This window comes from Hibiscus syriacus, unplaced genomic scaffold (assembly GCF_006381635.1).
Source record: "Hibiscus syriacus cultivar Baekdansim isolate YM2019G1 unplaced genomic scaffold, ASM638163v2 tig00000002_pilon, whole genome shotgun sequence".
NCBI classification, from domain to species: Eukaryota; Viridiplantae; Streptophyta; class Magnoliopsida; order Malvales; family Malvaceae; genus Hibiscus; species Hibiscus syriacus.
In genome coordinates, this window is record NW_024061752.1 from 1,807,302 (window position 1) to 1,828,890 (window position 21,589).

The following is a 21,589-nucleotide window of genomic DNA, read 5'->3' on the forward strand; positions in this document are numbered from 1 at the left end:
GATGCTTGAAAACCACGAAGAGGCTATACCACGCGCCGTGTCGGTAAACGCGTTGGATGTGTGGACCGTGAGAGGTGGGAATAATATCGATGGCCCCGGAAGAATAATGCGCGATTGCGCGGTACGCGAGGAGTAAGGGGATGGTAAACACGCGGGACTGCAAAGGAAAGAGCAGTTTGCACGATGAGTCGTGAAACCATTCATACGACAAGGTCAATGTTTTTGGGTTATGAAAATTTGGAGAGTATAAGGTGTAGTGTAATGTAGCGTAAGCTCATGGAAATTGAATAGTAATGCCACATACTGAAATTGAAAGAGATTGATGGAGGCATATGCATAGGTCAACAATATTTGAATTATAATTCTTTCAAGTACAAGAAAACATAAACAACTAATGTGTCAAAGTTATAAGAAATTCCATGCTCCCCTCCATTACTTCATTGGTAGTCTTCTGCCGGGAGAAAAGTTAGCATCCCCGGACGATCTCGTGCCTTCACACTGTGCATGAGGAAGAGGATATTGCTACATAATTTTCAGATCCCTAAAGACACTGTAGTGTTTAACTCCATACAAACATAACAATTTAAGGTCCCTTCAAACCATCAGCAAAGGGCAATCCACATACAAGAGCAAGATGGTCGCTACCCCAACCCCACCTCTGCAAAGTTGTAAATTATCGATTAAATATACCGTGAATCGCGGTAAGATAGAGAAAAGAGCTTCATAATATGCTTCGTTAATCAATTTATTACTTCCCAAAACAGGGTTACCTCACTAGGAAGACTTGTATTTCTTCTCAATACATCAACGGGTAATGTGTCGAGAACTCTCACAGGAACAAGTTCCCCCGTATGCCTGAACGAATCGCTTTTAAGTCAGTAACTAGAAGTTTAAAAATATATATACACTATTTTACAATACAACAATTCTACCATATATAATCTACAGTTCCCATAAACTTGGAGTGGTACGATGTTGCCAAGGGCTCTCCACGACTATCTCTTGTTCAACGGCTCCATTAGAAAAATGTATAACCAAAAAGAAAGTTCGGATACACTAACGTAAAGACCAGCCATTTACTTCCAATGCCCAAAACTATACCAGAGAGAAAATAAGATCAAAGAAAACTTACAGGAGACCCGAGATATGCACCGCAAAGGTTCAATTTGTGTTTCAGATGAGTGACTCATTTATTGCCGGTTGCGAGCTCTAATTCTTCATCACTCCATGATGACATTAACTGCCTGGAGTCAGGCATCCAAACACGGTGCCTGATGTACGAAATCCGGTTAAAGCAAATAAAAGTATACCTCTATAAACTTGGTGTATAATAACCAGTACTTATAAAGAAGGTAGTTCAAAGCAGGAAAAGGGAGAAAAATCAGGACTACTCACGGCCACGAATTTTGTTTAAGATAGAAATTCTAATTTAACCTCAATGGATACAAGATATATCCAATGGATATAAAAATCATAATAAAAGAAAAACCTGTATATATCCTTGTTTTGAGCTCTAATTTCTCTTCTCCGTGATGGATATTCAAGCTGTCCAGAAATCCATTGGCGATCATGGAGTTGGGTATTGAGCTGCAAAATGAAAATCAAATAACAATTAACGATGCATATAGCCAGACAACAAAATAAATGTCACTGAGTGAAAAAAATCAAGAATACTTCAAGGACAAGTACTTGAAACACCCAAAAAACCAAAACTCACCTCTGATGATGGCCGAAACTGATACATAGCAATCTGGAGACAAGATGGAAACAAATTCAAGATAAAAATGGGGCAGCAGAAAGAAGATAACAAACTGCATACTGAATCTGTACGTATTCATGTAGTAGTTAGGTTGCATGATCCCACCTGAGGAATGCTGTTAAAATCTCCTACAAGTATAACAGGGATGTTGCCCCATTCCTGTGATAGCTTGTGAGTCTTCTCAAGAAACAGCCGGACCTATATCATAGCATGTTATGTTTCCAAGCATCAATGGATTCAATAAATTGAAGACAACGGAATTCTAAACTAGAAGGATCCACCACCCTCCATATTTTGTAAGGAATAAAAAACCGGCGAGAAAAATTTTAACTTAGGAGGATTTGGAATTAATCCTGTGGGGTAAAAAATATAAAACATCATTGAGCACTCGGTACCTGACCCAGCTTTATGTCTCCACGGTTTATGTTGAACAACACATGTATATTTTCGACCAATAATCTCCGGCTTCGCCTTTTTCTTATCCTGTATATTCAGTTTTGTAGAAGAAGTTTTAAAAAACGAAACAAATTCATCCAACTAATTATCGATGAAAATTTTCCTTTCAGTCACAAACCATACACAAAATTTTTCATGTAAATGCTCCTAGGCTTCATACAAAAGGTTCTAGGGTACAGTCCTTGAACAAAAAGGCTTCCACTTGATACATTTGCATTTTATTTAAACCAATACATTTAAGTGATAACAACTTTCCTTATTTGAGATTTTTTTTGAACCAACATAAGAAGGTAAACTTGTTTATTTAAAAAATTACAGGTATATCAATAAAAAATCTGAGACCTAATGTTACTAAACACAAAGCGATTCCTACTGAAATCTATACAAAGTGGGATGTCGCAAAAAGTTTAAACTCACTTTGACGGATTTGCATGCAAATTAGACTTGGTTGATGTCGTTTTGTCTGTATAGTGAAAATTATTAAACATAAAGGCAAGGAACCATATAAATTTACTACTAAAATAAGTACAAACAATAGTAATGGACAAGTAATAATTGGGGGGGGGGAGCAATAGCACATTATGTTGAGAGTTCAATTGGTACAAATAAAGACATGATAAATGTACAAGATCGAAGACCTAATATCTTTCGCTAGAAAATAATAAAGCAATAAGATGTTATGGATCATAGAATCAGGAAACCGATTAACTGCAACTGATAAATTTCCAAGCATCCTTTGGGAATCACCAAAATGAGGAAATGCCTCGAAGCAAATAGAAAATCACATAATTTAACAAAAGCTCAAGAAATCAACCACTTTAAAAATAGGAATAAAACAAGTAAGGTTTAAGTAATTGGATAAACAGCACCATACTAAATCCCATAACAAGAGGGTGAGATAAGCCATACAACAATAAATCATCCTCAAAATACCTTCAAAACAAAAATTGTGCAACATTGTCGCGGAGGTCAAAATCCTGGAACTCTATATTTTCTTCATGCAAAAAGGTAAATTTGCATTCGGAATTAACATTTTAAAAGTTGGATATAGCAAAGATGAAAAATGACAACTAGAAAAATGGAACAATTCTAATAAAAGACGAGCTCACAAGCATTGAATCAAATTTTGGAAGGGCCAACTCCATGTAAAAAGAAAATTACAATCATTATTAACTGCTTGCTACATGTCTCCCATTTGTAATAGGCAAATGAGTTGAAAGCAGTCTGTCGTATAAAATAAAATAATAGCAATAATAGTAGTCTGAGTTTATCTTCAATGTGTATGAGAATAAGCATCTAGGCGTGATTTCACTAACACAGGAAATAAATGCTGCATATGAAAAAAACAACAATTCTACCCAATCAAACTTATACCAGTATAAAAGACTTCAAAAATCATCAAGGGAGCTTGATAAGATTACTTTTTGTTGTTCCAGAATAGTGCACAACCATCACATGCATCACCTGTGCGTCCCTGGAGTCCTTTGTAATTACAATTCTGTGTTAATAAAATAATTTGAAAGCAGAGCATCTAGACTTGGGGAAAGCACAGGGAAAAATTTATTATACCTTGCAAACACCTTTAAAGCCATCTTTACGTAGCAGATTGTCCAAATCCTTAAAGCTGTCAACCTCCTATGGCAGTAACAGTGGACTCATAGTTGTAAAAAGCGCGCCTCAGGCGCAAAAGCGCAGAGGCTCACTGAACGGGGCTTTTTCAACACTGAAGCGAGGGTTGTCTTGCATTATAATCCAGTTCATCGAATTGGTGAATTATATGATTACAATCCTATAAGACAAAGGGAGGGTTGTCTTGCATTATAATCCAGTTCATCGAGCTAATGTATAATATTTTTTTTCATTCATATTAAAAGACTCTTAAACACACCTGAAAACACAGGATGCCCGCATTGTAATGATTGACCTCCTTACATATTAGCTCTTTACGCCTATCCCACTCCAAGAACTTTTGTGGTACATTTAAATACAAGTCAGGATGCTTTGTCACATTTTCCACACCAAGTATATTATATGAAACAATGACAACTATATCTGCAGAACAAAAGTTAAAAGATTTATGCAGAGATAAGACAACTTTAAAAATATATGGAAATCCATCCTCCCTTCGTGCCCAAAATTACTCTCATTCAAATATTTGATACTCAAAAAAACATGGAGTAGTAGTAATCAATGACTATGTTCTTCAGCTTTCAAAGTTCAACCAGAAGATAACCATTGAACTGTGGATTTGACTGCTTGCAGAAGATAAAGGAAAACACGTTTGAACGCAAAGAGAAAACATATGATTTTACTTTCACATATAGTAATCATGTTAGAAATGCCATTACAAATTAGTCATTTGATATGTTTTGATCAATTTGTATTTCGCTTCTATCTTTCCTTCCATAGGTTTACTATGGAGTTAGCCAGCTCAAATAACACGCATAGCTACAACATGCCAATTAATTAGCAAAAGCAACAAATAAAAGTGCTTAAATATAAATCAAAACCAATGTATAAATTTCTCAATCAAGAGATTCAGCATAAATTTTAACAGATATTAACACCAAGAGAAAAAAAATTTTTGGCTAATGAGAAACCCATTGGCGAGAAGCTCCTGAGCTGCTTAAACTGCTTCTCTTCTTCCTCTTTCTATGCACCCTAGACGATGAAGATGAAGACGAGAATGGACGGAGGGCTTGGAAACGGTTCAAATCCGGCGGGTTCCGTATCGGTTCGGCTTGTAAAGCTAGGGTTTTGGTTTTAGTTCAGTTTCAGAGAAAACCCTTTTCGGCCTCTTGGTTTGTCTGTTATGGTCAAATTCTTCAAAGTAAATATGCTTCCGCTTAACGGTGGCGCTTGACGTCTCCACCGGTATCAGCCGGGACTCGTCTTTGCTCATCTTTTTTTTTTCTTTTTTTCTTTGGATGAGCCGAAGCATTAACCGACTAGTGTTTTGTTACAGTGAACCAAGTAGGCTGGGCTTTTAATTATGAAACAAGATAATGATATTAGACTAGACCAAATGGGATGGGCTGAAAGCCTTAACTATCTGACCTAAGACCACATATACATTATATTTGGGTCTGACTATATTCGGCAATAGCATAGGTTCCGTTTAAATTCAATGATCGATTCAGATTAGATTTAAATAAGATATATATATATATATATATATTTTAAATTTATAACTTATTAAAATAATTTAATGATTAAAGAAAATATTATTTTTTTTTGTTAACATTCAAGATTTAAGCAGCTACGTATGTAAAGATATTTATACATTGTTAATGTCTAAAAAAAGATTATGAACGTATACTTCATAATCACAAAGACTACTCAAAAAATCCTACGAGCATTTGAAAATTAGTGAAGCATTTCGTATCAGAACCAAATCATAATAAACATTAAAACTAATTAGGATCTAATCATGCTAAATCATCAAGAATAAAATATTAATGTGGTACTCGAATTAATTGATCAATCAAAATCTTTGAAACTTTCTTTAGTTGTGATCTTCCAAGAAAACAAGTTTTCTCTTGCCATAAAAGCTATTTCTTAGGGACCACTATCTCTTTATATAAAAATAATATTAGGTATATCTATTAAGTATTTATAATTTTATCTCTCATTAAATTATAAATACAACTTAGAAATGGCCATCCAGCTCAGTTGGTAGAGCACAAGGTTCTTAACCTTGAGGTCGTGGGATCGAGTCCCACGGAGGGCATTTCATAATTCGGAGGTCTCTTACGGAAGCTGCTCTCAACCTGGTGTTGGGGGTAGCCTACTATTTTACCTTCTTTTTACCCCATACATATGGGAAAAAAGAGACAGTCATTAAATTATAAATACAACTTATGATATCTACACTTTAATTTCATGACACTTTAATACATATAACACAAATAACATAACTAATCACTTAATTTTATATTATATTTTATAATAACATTATAAAATATACATATATGTCTACAATTATAGATTTTAATCTATCATTTCGCTCGAGTGAACTTTCAGTCCTCTAGAACCGTATCTTGCAGACGACTTTTATTTTTCAATATTATTTACGCTTGATTAAAGTATTATTATATTTTTTGTAGTAGCTCTTACGTTATTATCATTTGCGACTTTTTATTCATATCAACAATTAGTATTCAAACATTACAATATACAAACATTACAGTCTTAAAGAATAAAATTGAATCTTGAGAAAATGACAACTTATCCTGAATATCAACTGTTGTTGAAAAGACAGTTGAATCATGCATGTGAAGAAGGAATCGAATCGCCGGCAGCTTGGAGACAAGACAAATACAAAAATCCCCTACCAACCGTACTATCCTTCGCCCAAGGCCAAGGCTCCTCGGAACTCTAACAAAAGCAATGTCTCTAAAAGCAAACCACATCCACCCGGCTGAACCTTTCCATTTCCTCGAACAAGGGCAAAGGTTACATCACAAGATCAAGCCGTCCCTTTAATCCATGTTGAGGAAGGGAGAAACAATCAAACGGTTGGGGTTTAACAAGGGGGGTGAAGCTAGCTCGGTGTGGTGGTGCATACGCGAAAGCTGCTTTAGGAGACTCCTTTTATATAAATAATACTATGGTTCTTGCTTGTCTTGTTGCATGAAAACAAAAGGCAATCAAAATCTTTTGTTTCGCAGTGTGTCGAATGAGAATAATAGGGTACGGCTGAATCTCTTGGAAGATTTCACCAAATCTCAAAACGACGACAGAAGCTACATTGCCATGCGTACGTAAACACCTACTTTAGTATTGTGATGATGAATTGACTCTTGACCACTTAAATAAACTTAGGATTACAAATATCATATAAAAGTATTCTTCTTCTTAACATTATTCTTAATTTTAAGAAAGAGTCATTGCCATGCATGGATGTCTTCATCCATTTCATATTTAATTAGAGGGAAAGGAGAAAAATCCAATAGAAATGGAACAAAATATTAATAAATAAATCGACAATATATTTGGCTTATATATATATATATATTCGAGTAATCTGATTCACTGTCCAATTAGCAGGAAAAAGGTTGAATGAGGATAAAAGGTATTCAAACATATAAAGATTAGCAGGAAAGAAAAAGAAGGGTTGAATATTGGTTAAGACGTGTGGTTATTCAAATAGATATCTGAATAACTGTGTAATGAAAAAGCATAAGATTTCTTATAAATAAAATTTAAAAGTCACTTGCGATAAGAGGTCGGAAACCCTGAAATAAACTTCATTTTGTTCCTAAACCCTTACTCAAACGACTAGTACCACTGTGTAGGGCTGTTATCTGGGTATTTAAGGAAACAGCCAGAGAAGGAAGGAGCGTGCCATTACCTCGTTCGATGAGAGTTGAATGAGGGAAGGAGCTCCTTTCGGTCCAATACAGGGGGCAGAGAGGTGGATAGAGCTGCCATCTCATGCATTCGGTTCTGCTCAACGTTTTTATCAAGCTCTGAGGTTCAGTTGCTTACAACATTGATGGCGGAAATGTTGAATTCAGCCCGATGCATGGCGTGGGAGCAACCCTATCCCCAATCTTTGCCCACTTATTGGACTGAAGGGAGCTCCTGCTTTTCATCACTTCACAATAACATCTCGTTTATCCATCTTTTTTTTCTCTCGAAATCATCTGCTCTTTCTTTATTTTTCGATTCATGGTTGCTTATTTTCTGAGTTTTAACTCTCTTTTTTTCTTCAGGTTTTATCCAATAAAAACGAAGATCATCTGCAGACGTCTGTTAGATCGAGACATCAAGTAGTAAGGAGTTCAATATTCTGGAAACCATCTTTTCATTTGAACACTGTAACAGTAGTGTTTAAGATTTGAAAAGTGGAGACCATGATTCCATGTTTCAGTTCTTTCGGTGTTTTCAACTTATTTCTTTACAAGTAATCAATCCATTATTCGATCTATTAGGCAGGCATTGGTGTTCACTTATTTCATCTTTATAAGTATTTAATATACAAATTATAATTATAGTTTTATTTATACAATATTGTAATAATTGTAATTGTATTCATAAAATTAAATTCCAACACTTGTTTGTAAAAACACTCAAAGAATAACTTGCACTATTCTTGAAACTCAAGTTTCAATATATAGCCCCAACCCTAATTGAGAAATGAAATACATTGTCTAACGTGTTAAAAATGAACAAATTGATATTGTATAAGCCAGTTCATGGCCAGTTGATGCATGAAAGCCCTTACGCCCCATATAACAATCAAAGCAAAATGGGAAGAGAAATCAGTCATGGATGGATATGCCTGTTCCAGCCTGGCGGTATCGGGAAAATGGATCGATTACCTCTATGGATTATGGTGAACATGAAGAAAAACTGTCTACTCAGTTCAAAATTTTCAGCAAACCGATCAAGATTTTTTAAAGTTTGGAGTCATCATCTTCCCAGTCGTTGACGGCCTCATCTTTATCTTCCCAGTCGTGGTCGGCCTCATCTTCATCTTCGTCGTCAACAAACTCACTATCATCTTCATAGTCATCAAACTCATTTTTGTAACCGTCATCACTGTCGGATGCTATACATGAAGCTTCATCCCCATTCCGCAAACAAGTATTCTGACAAATTATTCCTTACAAACAAACATTGTCCCCCAACAGTATGAAAATGATTTCAAGAATAGTAAACTCACTTGGGAGAGTTCCGAGACAGGATCAAACTGCCCGTGCTCGCCTGGACCCCTGTTGTTATCATCCTCAACAATCAACATCTTCAGAAGCACCCTATAAAATCAGCATTATTTCTCCAGTTTAAGCAATATGTGACAGAAAATACGGACAAGAATGACTTTACAGGTATGACTTGGACCAGGAGAGTTCATATATGTAGATGTGTCCTGCATGAAAAGATATCTAATATCAAGACATAGATTTTTTGTATCCAAGAACGGTTTCAAGTCCATGCCACTTACTAAGATTAATTGTGTTAAGCATATAGATGTATCTAGAATGGAAGAGTTCAAAAATTGACTGTACGTAGGAAAAAGAGCACTTACAATTTCCTTTTTCATTTGCTCTATGGTTTTCTCCTTATGCTAATGGGTCTGCGGTAATTTTTTCCACGATAGTAAACGAGAGCATATCCTTTGGGGACTCGTTCTATTGCCACCAGTATCCCACCACTTTCGTACTCCAATAATCTTGCTCTATCTTCGACAAATGCAAGGGTCTTTTGTTTGGGTATTAGCTTCACAAGTTCTCCATGCTTCCAATGCAGATGCATATTTTCAATAACCTAAACAAATTGTTTCCCCGGAGCAGATATAAACATGGAAAAGTTCATACCATACAGCAATTACCTAGAAGCACTAAACAAGAAACTAATTACTTTCAAAGATAAATAGCAATTTGAGGACCAAAAATAGCAGCCCGATTTAGATCTTTTAAAAAGAAGAGAACTTATTTGACATGCAAGATAGAGAACAGCAATAGCCTTCCCAAGAAGGTAGCCACGCTTATACAGCAAAAGAGCTTCTATGGTTATTTTTTCCAGTGGTTTAAAATGACAACAAAACTAGTGAATAGTCAAAATTAAACATTCTTTTCGGCATAGATTTATACTTACAACAGCCAATTTATGTTCAACGCGTTTCACATGTCTAGCATGCTTAGAAAGTTAAGCTTCTTCAATCATCTTTTCACGTTCTTCAGCAGATATATCTCTTCCCCAGCGAGCTTGAGCTTCATAAAATCCAGACAAAGTACCTGCCGGTGCCTGTACTTTATCTTCACCTGATTGAGCTGGCTCAACTGCCCTGACCCGCAGTTTCTCATCAGCATCTTGAATCTGTTTTGTCAAATCTTGTCTTTCTGCCAGAGCAGCAGCAACACTTGGTGGAAGGAAAGCTTTTCCACGGTATATGACAATAAAATACTTGTTTCTAAGCAGCAACACACCTCCAGTTAGGTTCTGCAAAATTGTCAGTATGGATGAGCAGTATATTCCAATCTCTTTCGGAAGTGCAGTGTACATCTTAAATGATGAAGAATCCAAATAAACACATGGAAAATGTCATACAGGGGGGCAAACGGATGATTATTTCTTGGATAAAAGTTACAATGCTCCTTTAAGCAGCACGTCTTCCATGTTCAAGTCTCACTTTATATCCACTAGGATCTTTTTCTACCGGAATGAGATCATTACACTTCTATGTTATTTCATCGAACTAAATAATAATTGCCACTGTGCCACCCTGCACGCATGTTCACAAATTAATTTAAGTTTGGGATTTGATCTTAATTGAACCGGGCAGGGTATGAAAGGGACCAGTCAAAAGTGTTCACCTCAGCACAAATCAGGTAGAGCTGTTTAGTAGCCTAAAGATAGCCAACAATTGGTAAAAAAATGAAACAGCTAATAATTTACTTTTAATATGGGGATTGACTAGCTTTGTCCTTAAATTGGCAAAGAAGCAGATACTTCAACTCTGATATAAAAAATGGAATCTTGCTGAAAATGATTTAAAGAGTAAAAGGTTCAGCTTTGCATCCTACTAGGGGTTCTTGGTATAAGAACATGCTAAATACGAGATATCTAAAGCCTTTAAGTAGTAAAAGAAAATACCTTTAGCTCCTCAGCCATAAGCTTGTATTTTGCCTGAAAATAGTTATTTGGATAAGCTTGCAATACCAGAGATAGTTAAACTACACTAAAATGATCGATTTGAATTATTAATTTTTTAAAATTACAAAATAGTCATTAAAAATTTCACATTTCAACATTTATTCTTATCAAATAATGTAATCGCGTTCACAATACTTTAATTTTGAATATTATATTCATTGCTTCTGAATTTAAGAGATACAACTTATCATACATGACCTTAGCTACCATTTGTGTTTGAATTATGCAATCCTAAAAGCAATACAAGTACTACCAAACAGCCAAATCTATGAAGCAGTGATGCCTAATCTATGAGGATTATTATGCCGCGTATGATGTACATGATCTTTTGTCCGTAAGCATTTCTGGTAAGCGGAACTAGATCGGTAGAACGGTAATATTAACGTGCTTGGAAGGTAAATTGCTTCAACTTCGAGAAGATCTCCTACTTAGGAAGGCGATGAGTTCAAAAACTCCCGACCAAGCTCTTTGACCTTGTTCAGTAGAAGCATCTGCTCGGTTTCGAGCTGTACCATGTATTCTTCTTGCATGTCTTGAAGAGATTCAAGTTCGCTCAATAGAGCCGAAATCCCTTCAAGGTTGCTATCCTCTACTAAAGATTGAAGCTTGATCATCATTTGTTTCATCTGTACAAACCCACATCAAATAAGATATGTCAGAGTTCGACATTGTACGATTGTGTAGGGCCATGGAAATCGACATAAACAAATTTTCACCTGGCTTGACATTTGATGAGCTTTCGTTAAGGATGATTCAGGGTCTACACTTGGTCTTTTCTCTAGTTCTGGAACTTTTCTCATAACCTGAACGTGAATCTCTCCCCTTTTGACCCTTGAAGCGGTATCCACTTATCGGCCATCTCGTTCGGGGCAATCTCTGATATTCTACAACATAATCACCAATGCTCGATGTTGGTAGCAAGGCATTGTGATCTTTGACGTGCAACAATAAAGGACTGCCATCATCTGGGAATTCCAACGTTTGATGCCACTTAGGGTTCAACGTTTTGTACATAACCTGAAGGGCCCCAATCCATGGAACCGTTATAAACTATTGAAGCATAGAATATAGAATAAACATGCATCATTCATTCAAGTCTCAATACCTTTGTTCGTCTCTTCAAGTTTCCATATTGCACCCTCGCGTACGGATCATTTGTCCCTCTTAGATCGGCAGCTACTAGGTCTCTTGCTTCGATAAGCACAAGTTCAACCCAACCATTGCCATGATATGCAGAACCCTTGTGGAAATACGAAACATGTATCAGCATAGATGAACTTGAGATACAAGATCATCAACCAGTTTGCATAAAAAATTACCCTCGATCCTTCATAATCGTCAATCCGAACTGCTTCTATCTGGATCCTTAGTTCTCCGGAATTCACTTTTTCAAGAGGTATCCAAACATCCTTGGTGACCCTTCTACCAGTCCCTCAAGACTTATACGAGCGCTGCCAATGCTGTCATCTCCAAAGACCTCTTCGGTGTAGCATTTTATTCTTCAGATATTCACCATCTCCGATTTCTTCGAACTCAAACTTCTGGTTCCAGTTCGGATTAAAGAATATGCTGTCTTTGTTTTCTGAAGAACCTGAAAAAGAAATCATAGCAAAAAAAGATGGTTAGCATAATGAATTCTAGGGCAACAATGTGTAATATCAGACTTGCAACCTCGACTTCATCATACCTTTCCGTATTTCAATTTAACATACGGGTTACACTTTCCGCTCTTGTCTTTTGTCATAAGATCCTTCCCTTCCACGACAGTTACACTAATTCTCCTTCCAGTTCTTGAAAGGAAATTCGATGACCCGCTCAGCGATGGTTGTGAGCTAACACGTAAGTTGTTGAAGCTAAGAGAACCATCAGAAAATTGCCATTCTTTTACCACAAGCTTCACTGCCAACTGTTAAATTATATAGATAAGATAACAATTTTAGTCCGTTAGCATAAAATTCAATATTTGAATTCTCTACTAAAGGCACATTATGTCACACCTCCCCTGCATTGACCCCTTCAAATGGAAGAACCATTTCAACGTCTTTGCCGCAAAATTCAGAATGTTTAGCTATTACACCCGAGCCTGGCCCTATTGCCCAAAACATTGTGGAATCATCTGTAATGTATTTCATCTGCTCAATGGACACAAAAATGGGAAATCAACTACCGGAGCCATTAAAGATAATGATAATAAAGAATATTTTGAAAAAGAGAAGGTTGTCCGATGAATATATATTATGGTCAATAATCAATAGCGTGTTACTCTTTATATAAACCTTTTATTAACATGGAATTATGCGACTAAGCTACGTATGTAAAAGATAACATATCAAAGCAAAACAAGCACCTAACATCTTTAATGGTAAGTAGTTTTATTTCCCAGAGCTGTCCCGAGGGTCAGAATATATTGCATGCATTTCTTTTACACCGTATAGAAACCACTTAAAGTCATATATCAATCTTTGGCTTTTAAATTTTTGATAAAATAAGCATCAACTTTACAGTACCTTAATCTCACAACTTGCAAGATAGTCGCACGTCACACCGCCTGGAGTATGCTCGTATAGATGGAATCGAACAGTTCCAGTATTATCATGTAAAACCATGTTAAACGTTGAATCCCATTGAGGACAGGAGCCTGACCTTACACTCGTTCTTCTGGTTAACTCTCCTAACTCAACTTCGACAAATGTCTGCATAACTTTATCGTCAATGTGCTCTTGGAAACCATCTACACCGGAACTTGGTTGCTTTCTCATGGGGGTTCCTCTCAAGCTACTCCTAGAAAGTTTAGTTGCGGAAAGGATTGCCACGTAAACAATACCGCCAACAGCCTTCTTCCTTAAATCTACAGCCGGTAAAGAGAAACATTGACGGCGAGGTTCGACCATTGTCTTAGCTAAGGTATCAGTCAAAAGTTTAACCTGCATTACGAGAAAAATGAAAAAAAAAAAAAAAGATTAGCCCAACACTGGAAAGTAAGAGTTAAAATTCTTGAGATGACCTGTTGGATTTCTAAGTTAGTCCTCGCTAGTTGGAAAAAAAAAAACGAAAACAAAGAGAAAAGTATGAAAGAAACATACCAACCAAGAAGAAACACCAGGCAGCTCTGTTGCAGGTAGTGATTGGCTTCCTCCACTGCCGAAGGCAACTGTTATCCTAACTTCAGGAGTGGATATAAACGAGTACAAAATCGCTTTCCCATCCAGAATTGGCATCAAGAGAAGCTGCAGTATGTAAGTAAGGTAAATATCAATATATCATAATTAATAAAGCAAAAAGATTTGTAAAAGAACTTGTCAATTCTCCACATTCAAAGGCTTCAAAAAGTAGATTTGCAAACCAATCTATCATATAGATCAAGTTTCTAGATAGAACTTCGTTGTCTGATATAAAGAAAGGAAAGAATGGATACATGGAAGAAGCTTTTCAACATACATCACCCTTGATGTGAAGGCTATTGATAACAATCTTAGCAGTTCCGAAGAATGGCTTGGCCACTTTGGCAAGCAACATAATACTGAGGTCAGTTGTGTCCCAATCAAAACATAAGCGCATAACTCGCTGACAAAATGAGTAGATGCTTTGTGATGATCTCAAATATATTTCATTGATTGGACAACAGAAAATAAACCAGTAGAAGTGAAAAGGAAAGGAAGATGACCTTGAATAATAAGTTGTATTGAAAAGAAAACCAGAATCCAAACCTGATCACCATAAGTTGACCAGCAAGTCCCATGAAGACCCAACCAAGGTGGAGATGAACCAAGTGAAAACTCCAGCAACTCTACTCTTTCCTACATGAATAATAGTTTCATTGGTGAACATGTATGTATCGAAAGATTACCATCAATCAAAAGGATCAAACTGTTAATTTGAACTTTTTCTTGAAAACCAAATGCAAATTATATCACTTACAATAAGTCTTGATTTGTCGTGTTTCAAGCGTTTCTGCATGCAAGAAGATTCACTTAGTCATTTGATTGAAATAAAAAATAAGTTAATTTTTTTTGTATATTTCTCTTTTTAAGAAGAAATAATTAAAACCCATATAATCTCAAAGCACCACAACTGAATATTTCTTCAAATATAGTATCTATTACAACGTATTCATCATTGTCCCGCAAGAGGTTAATATTTCATTAAAAGCCAAAGAACCACCAAATATTGCAATAAGATAGGAAAACAGGCTACTATGATGCTGGCTCCAGCAAACTGAGATGGGATGGAAATCTTATTTTGCTCATCATTGGGCTCCCCTTCCAAGTGGAGAATAGAGGGTAGAAAGAACAATAAACAAGCACTAAACTCGTTTATCAATATAGATATTTGGATGCAAACTTAAGCATTTTTCAAAGTTCATATAAACAAACATATATTTGTGTCATTGGACCAGACAATGCCCGGTATGATAATCTAGAAGAAATTGTCATTCAAAGATCCCACAAGTTTTCAACTAGATAAAATGCTTAAAACCGGAGCTAGTAATAAGACTAAATTCATGAAATTCTCTCTAAGATCCCACAGTCCTTACCTCAACAATAGATTGGAACCTTAATGAAAGCTTTGGATTCATGTAGTTGGACCAAATCTCCATTAAAAGCTTGTTTAGCCACTCACAGTGCTCCAATGGTGTCAATGGCTGTTTAAAAGTGCCAAATGCTTGATAATGATAAAACTCGCATATCTTCGAAGTAAAAAGTCAAAGAAAGTGTAGGACCGAAGTACTTAGTGTAACTCGCTTCCACTTCTTATTCAAGTCTTCAACAGCTATTCGATGTTGATAATTACCATACTGCAATGGAGGAGAAATACCTTAATGTCATCATAATAAAACTTTAAAATTAATTGCCATAACACCCTCAGTCAAAGGGCGGAGGGTACAATTATTTTCTTTCAAAACATTTAGATATCACAAAAGAGTTTTGTGATCGAAAACCTAGCTGCTATTGTTAGCAAGTTAAGTCTAAAGTGAGGCCGAAAAAAAATGACAAGGATGAAACTCAAGACCGATTAAAGTGATTAGGTTTCGACATTCGAGTAACTGGTAACAGAAGCATAGACTGCTTACAACATTACCTAGGAATCCAATTTTTGACACAAGAAATCTACACCTTGGAAGAGAACAAAAATAGCAAGGAAAAGAGAATGGTTGAGAAACCATCCTGATGATGAGGGAAAACAGCAATTGAACCTACATAGTCATTCTAAATCTTTTAATTCAACCCTCATAGCTAGCTGAATCTCAAAGCACCTATTAGCTACAAGGGCTATACCTAGCTAGCTCCAAATCCAACTAAAAAACGGATATGCATACGATTTAATTCAATACAGCGAGTTTCCCTTTCAAAAATGAACTTCATCTGTACTCTTGTCTTGAAGTAACAATGATATTTAACATGGTAAAAGGAGCAATAGTAATCGTGGAGTATCAAGTACCAGAATCATGTGTGACTATGTTACTTCCACTAAGAACATTGGCTGGCTATTTGAGAACAAATCAAAATCAAGTTGCAAAATTGAGCCAAATAGAAAGTAATTATCTGAACACTGAAAACAAAAAAGCCAGCAGGTCACAGGGGGAACTTAAAATCCAATAGTATCACCTAATCAACAGAATATGTACATGTTTTGGACCTAAAATGGAGTAACAGTATGACTAAGGAGTATTAAAATATTTCTAATAACATATAAGCTCTCTCCTCACTGCATTTAATAGCATATAGAAAATATAAAATGGGAACAAGTAACAGAGATTCAAATCAGTGACATAACGAGCTTGTAATGAAAAGACAAGTACAGAATCGTTCCCTAAACAATTCCCTATGTGTACATTAAAACTGTTCATATTCCGTAAGCATAAAACACATCGAAAAGGAAGGAGCTTACCTGGATAGAAACCCAAACGGCAAGAACAAGAGGAACCTAATTGGACAAGGAGAAAAACCATTTCTCCAAAGCCCAGAAGATCAAAATCAAAGGGATCAGAAAAGGAAGATAAGGCTTCTTCTCCACCATGACATTGTTGAAAAAGTCCACAACTCCATCAACATTCACCAAGCTTTTTTTTTCTTCTTCTACCATTTCAGCTAACACCAACCAGAATAATAATCTTCAAGTCTTCCTCCTCCAAAGAAAACAAAAAAAAAACATTTACCTCAAAAGTCTTAGCCCAAACTCACAAAATCCATACTTTTTCAACATCTCCCCACCATAGAAAAGGAGCCAAAAGGACAATAACTATCTTCTTTGATACTACTAATAATAAGAAGGCGGATTAGATTATCTTCTTTGATACTACTAATAATAAGTTTAATAATTATCATTCAAAACCAAAATTTGAAATTTAACCAACAAGAACGTTAATATTTTAAATCAAAGTATTAATTATCAAACATACATAACTAATAATCGTATCAAATTGAGCAAAGGTCAATGACATCAAAGGGAATAATAAAAGGTGGGAATCAAGACACCAATGAGCATATATTGGTTGCCTAATAAGCCTTGGCCATTTTTGTTTGTTTTGATGTTAGAAAATGAGATCACATAATGGATGTCTATGTTAAAACGATTTTTTGTACTATTGAATTTTTGGATGTTATAAAATAGTTATTAAATTTATTAAATTATTATAGAATAATCATTATACTTTATCAATTTAGTATAAAATGATTATAAAACTTATTGAATTATTATTTTAAATTCTTTTATCGATTTATTAAATAATTATTAAATTTTATTAAATTAGTACAAAATGATCATTAAATTTATTGAACCATTATGAAATGATCATTAAATTTTAACAAAGTAGTAAGAAAATGGTCATTAAATTTATCAAATTGTCATAAAATAATCCTTAAATTTATCAAAATTTATCGCTATTTTATAACATGTAATGATCCTTTTGTAATAGTTTGATAAATTTAAAGATTATTTTATAATTTTAAAAAGTTTAATGACAAAAAAATACTTCAATATAGATTAGTGACCATTGTGTACTCTACCCTTGTTTATTTTATACATAATGAGATGAAGTTGCCTCATTTTAATAAAAACACAAATCCGGAATAGTTGAGTGTAAATTTTTCATTTTTTTGAGATCTACATTTATTGAGTTATGTGACACAAACCCACCACTTTTATATACACAAATAATTATGCACATTAAAAGAAGAAAAACTTAAGGACAGCCAGCAAGGACCACAACCTTGTAAACGTCTCCACGTGAACACAGTGACAACCATGGCCAGAACTCTTGCTTGCCTGGTTCATAGATTTAGCATCACAGCAGCAGCAATGTCTACTATTAAATTAGTTTGGTTCAAATTTATGTTTGATTCAACCAACTACTAGTTTATTTGTAGCACAAACTAAGCAACTTCGGTGGATAAAGAAATAGTTGCTATTTCTAGAAGTTTCGTGGTCGAACACCAGCAAAAAACTGTTAGTGTATTTGAGCGTTTACTGTTAAATAGTTGATAATCTCTAAAATAAATACTTAATAAAAAAAATAGTTGATTTGCAGACAACAAAACGATAGATGTTGTAATAGGGGGTGGGGTAGTTTGTGGGCTTCGTAAGGAACGAGAGGCTATAAAGGAAATGGGTCAGATGGGGCATCTACTGACCCATGTGCTTTGGATGGGACCTCGGTTGCTGTGTATTTGGGATTAACTCAGATGGCCGGCAGAGATGAGTATATATGGAAATTTGAATATTAATAGTTATTCGATCTGATTTTTTTTTGAATTCGTGTAATATTAATTTTGAATATGAAAATTATTATTCGTTGTAGATTTGAATAGGCTTCTCCTTTCTAAGGGAATTTGAATATGGTTTTTTAAATTTTAATTTCATTGTTGTTAATAATGAGTTATCGTAATAAAATATGAAATTCAACACAAAACGGAATAGATATTCGAAAGCTTGAAAGAAAAAAAATAGACTTAGAAAATTCTTCAAGATAATTTGGGTAATAAATAAATAATTTTTTTAAACCACAAATACAAAGACTAATAACAGTTTCAAAGGAAAACTAAGACAATTTGACGTTAATGATCCAATCATAGGCACTGGCGTTAATCACGCGTGATCGATCTCCTTCGCTGTCGTAGCACATTCATAGATAGTCTTTGGTCGTTAATCCTCGATAGATTCCCATTGCTCTTAAACTATATTCATCATCCTAATTATCGCCATTCACTTCCCACTCCTGTTCTACTATTCGTATTATGTGTTAGAAATTTAATTAAATTTTAATTTATCGAGGATCTTCTAACTATATAGTGAATCAAAATTCTCAACAATTATGTATTGTATTTTCAAAATGATAGTGCTGTTGAATATTTATTAATTTGTATTCTTATTTATCATATAACGAATTTCGAAAAGTATTTTAAAGAATAAAACACCATCTAAAAATTGTATAAAATATGAATATTTACAGTAACTTATCAGATAAAACTGATCCGAGTTTTGTTGAGTTATGTGCATGATATGATTTATAAACTTTGGTTATGAATTTGACACTGCATCAACTTGCCGTTTTCAAGTGAATTTCTTAGCTTTAATTATCATGAGTGGTGCCTTACATTATACTCAATTTAGTCACCCTTGATTCATGTCCATATCCATATGTCTTCGTCACAATGATAATGAAGGACTTGCTTTACATACCATGAATTCCACTCTTATGGATATATAATAAACCACAACTGTACATAAACAAGACGAATTCAATTTTCGCACGTAAATTAGAAATTCCTAATTAATCATACCATAATTGTTTTAGTTCCGAGGTAGGTTATTAAAAATAACATCATTGATCTCTGTTTAAAGTAGAGAGAATCACATAGGAACTATAATTTGAATTATTTGAATTCAAAGTACGAAGGTATAATATAATATTTGGATTCAAGACGAATTAAAACGAGTTTTATAAAGAAGATAGTTAAAATTAAGATAGAGTTAGAGTTAAAATAAAAGGTCTATGAATCGATTCAATCCAAATAGTTACTACAATATTCTACTATACCCTAATTAATCTAATTTCGTGCTCATCCTAATTTTATCTTGATTTGTGTTTGGCAGACAAGAAAAAGAGGGAAAATCTAACCTTTCCTTTGCCTTTGTTGGTTACAGGCTTAAAAAATAAAAATGCCGGCTCTTATGGCCAACAGCAATTTATCCACGTTTTCTCTCTACACCAGTCGCATCCAATACTTTGTTCAGTCAAGCACGTTTCATGCTCAGCATATTTGAAGCATCCAGTGATATAAATTATAAAATAAAATATAACCTCATTCCACCTAACAGCATCACATTTTCATTTTCAACTAGAAAATAGGTCATTTGCAGCGATTTGTTAACTGTGTGTGTATAATTAAGTTGTTGATTAAGTACAGTAAATTAGGTGAAGCTTAGAAATTTGTTAGTTAGTTAGTGTGTGTGTATATATACAAAGCATTGGCCTTGGCTATTACTTAAGATAGAGGAATATGTCACCTCTTAGAAAAAAAAGTACAAGTTCCAGTGAAGATGAAGCTGAGCAGCTCAGGAGAGGACCTTGGACTCTAGAGGAGGATTCGCTTCTCATTCAGTACGTTGCTCGCCACGGCGAAGGCCGGTGGAACTTGCTGGCAAAACATGCAGGTAACTGAATCAGTTTCATTAGTCTATTTGATGTTTCTTAAGTAAGGTTTAGAGTTTGAGCTTTATAAATAGAAAAAACAGGATCCGACCCGGTTGGACTGTAAGAGCTCTCTTCATTCTTTTTTTTTTTACCGTTTTGTTGGTTAGGCTTAAGGAGAACCGGCAAGAGTTGCAGGCTGAGATGGCTAAATTATCTGAAACCGGATGTTAAGCGTGGAAACCTTACACCCCAAGAACAGTTTCTGATCTTTGAACTCCATTCTAAATGGGGCAACAGGTATATTTATAATTTTCCTATAGTTTTATATTCAGACAGAAGTTACCATTTGATCGGGGACAAGACATAAACGTGTATATGTTGTGATTTCTAGGTGGTCGAAGATTGCTCAACATCTACCAGGGAGAACGGACAATGAGATCAAGAATTACTGGAGAACCCGCGTGCAGAAACATGCTCGGCATCTCAAGATCGATGCGAACAGCGCCACGTTCCGGAATGTCATCCGATGCTATTGGATGCCGAGTTTGCTTCAAACGATGGATGTTCAAGCAAAAACCGAAACCTCTCAGCGTCAAGTGTCGATGAGGCCTGAGCAGATTTCGGATTCAGGTCGGAATCGGTGCGGAATTTCATGTGTTTCTTTGTCAGAATCAATGGATGACATCTCGAATGTATCTGGATTTTCAGAGTACCAAACAACTCCTATTAGCGTCTATGGTAACAATGAATGCAACACGCTGGCATCAAAGGATTGCCATAGTAGTGATAATACTAGTTTCTATGACATGGAAACCATCAACCTGGCAGCCACGTCAGCACTAGAAGAGGGATTTCCCGACCCGGTTGGCGGGTGTCACTTGGCGGATAACGATTGGGTTAACGATGGTTTTGCAGATCATGGCCTATGGAGCATGGGGGGACTATGGGAACTCAGGAACTTCCATTGAGGGGAAACCTTGCCATTTTCCTTCTTATGTTTAAATGACAGTTTTGGTCTCTCTATTATGTTCAGATTTGGTATTTAATCACTATACTCTAATTTGACATAACTCAATCTT

General features: G+C 35.3%; 1 protein-coding gene and 2 pseudogenes across 1 annotated transcript; 1 reads left to right on the plus strand and 2 right to left on the minus strand.

Moving 5' to 3' along the window:
- Positions 1 to 348: 348 nt before the first annotated feature.
- Positions 349 to 5,141, minus strand: LOC120214330 (annotated as a pseudogene).
- Positions 5,142 to 11,021: 5,880 nt separating this feature from the next.
- LOC120214231 lies at positions 11,022 to 17,056 on the minus strand (annotated as a pseudogene).
- Positions 17,057 to 20,250: 3,194 nt separating this feature from the next.
- On the plus strand, positions 20,251 to 21,589 carry LOC120214426 (transcription factor MYB62-like). Its single transcript, XM_039212349.1, has 3 exons — positions 20,251 to 20,530; positions 20,678 to 20,807; positions 20,902 to 21,589. Exons 1-3 carry the CDS (start codon positions 20,377 to 20,379, stop codon positions 21,476 to 21,478), a joined length of 861 nt encoding a protein of 286 aa, XP_039068280.1. The 5' UTR covers positions 20,251 to 20,376; the 3' UTR covers positions 21,479 to 21,589.

Coding starts and splice junctions, on each gene's coding strand:
- LOC120214426 (XM_039212349.1), top strand. CDS start 20,377: ATGTCACCTCTTAGAAAAAAAAGTACAAGTTCCAGTGAAGATGAAGCT. Junction 20,531..20,677: donor CTTGCTGGCAAAACATGCAG/GTAACTGAATCA, acceptor TTTGTTGGTTAG/GCTTAAGGAGAACCGGCAAG. Junction 20,808..20,901: donor CATTCTAAATGGGGCAACAG/GTATATTTATAA, acceptor TGTGATTTCTAG/GTGGTCGAAGATTGCTCAAC.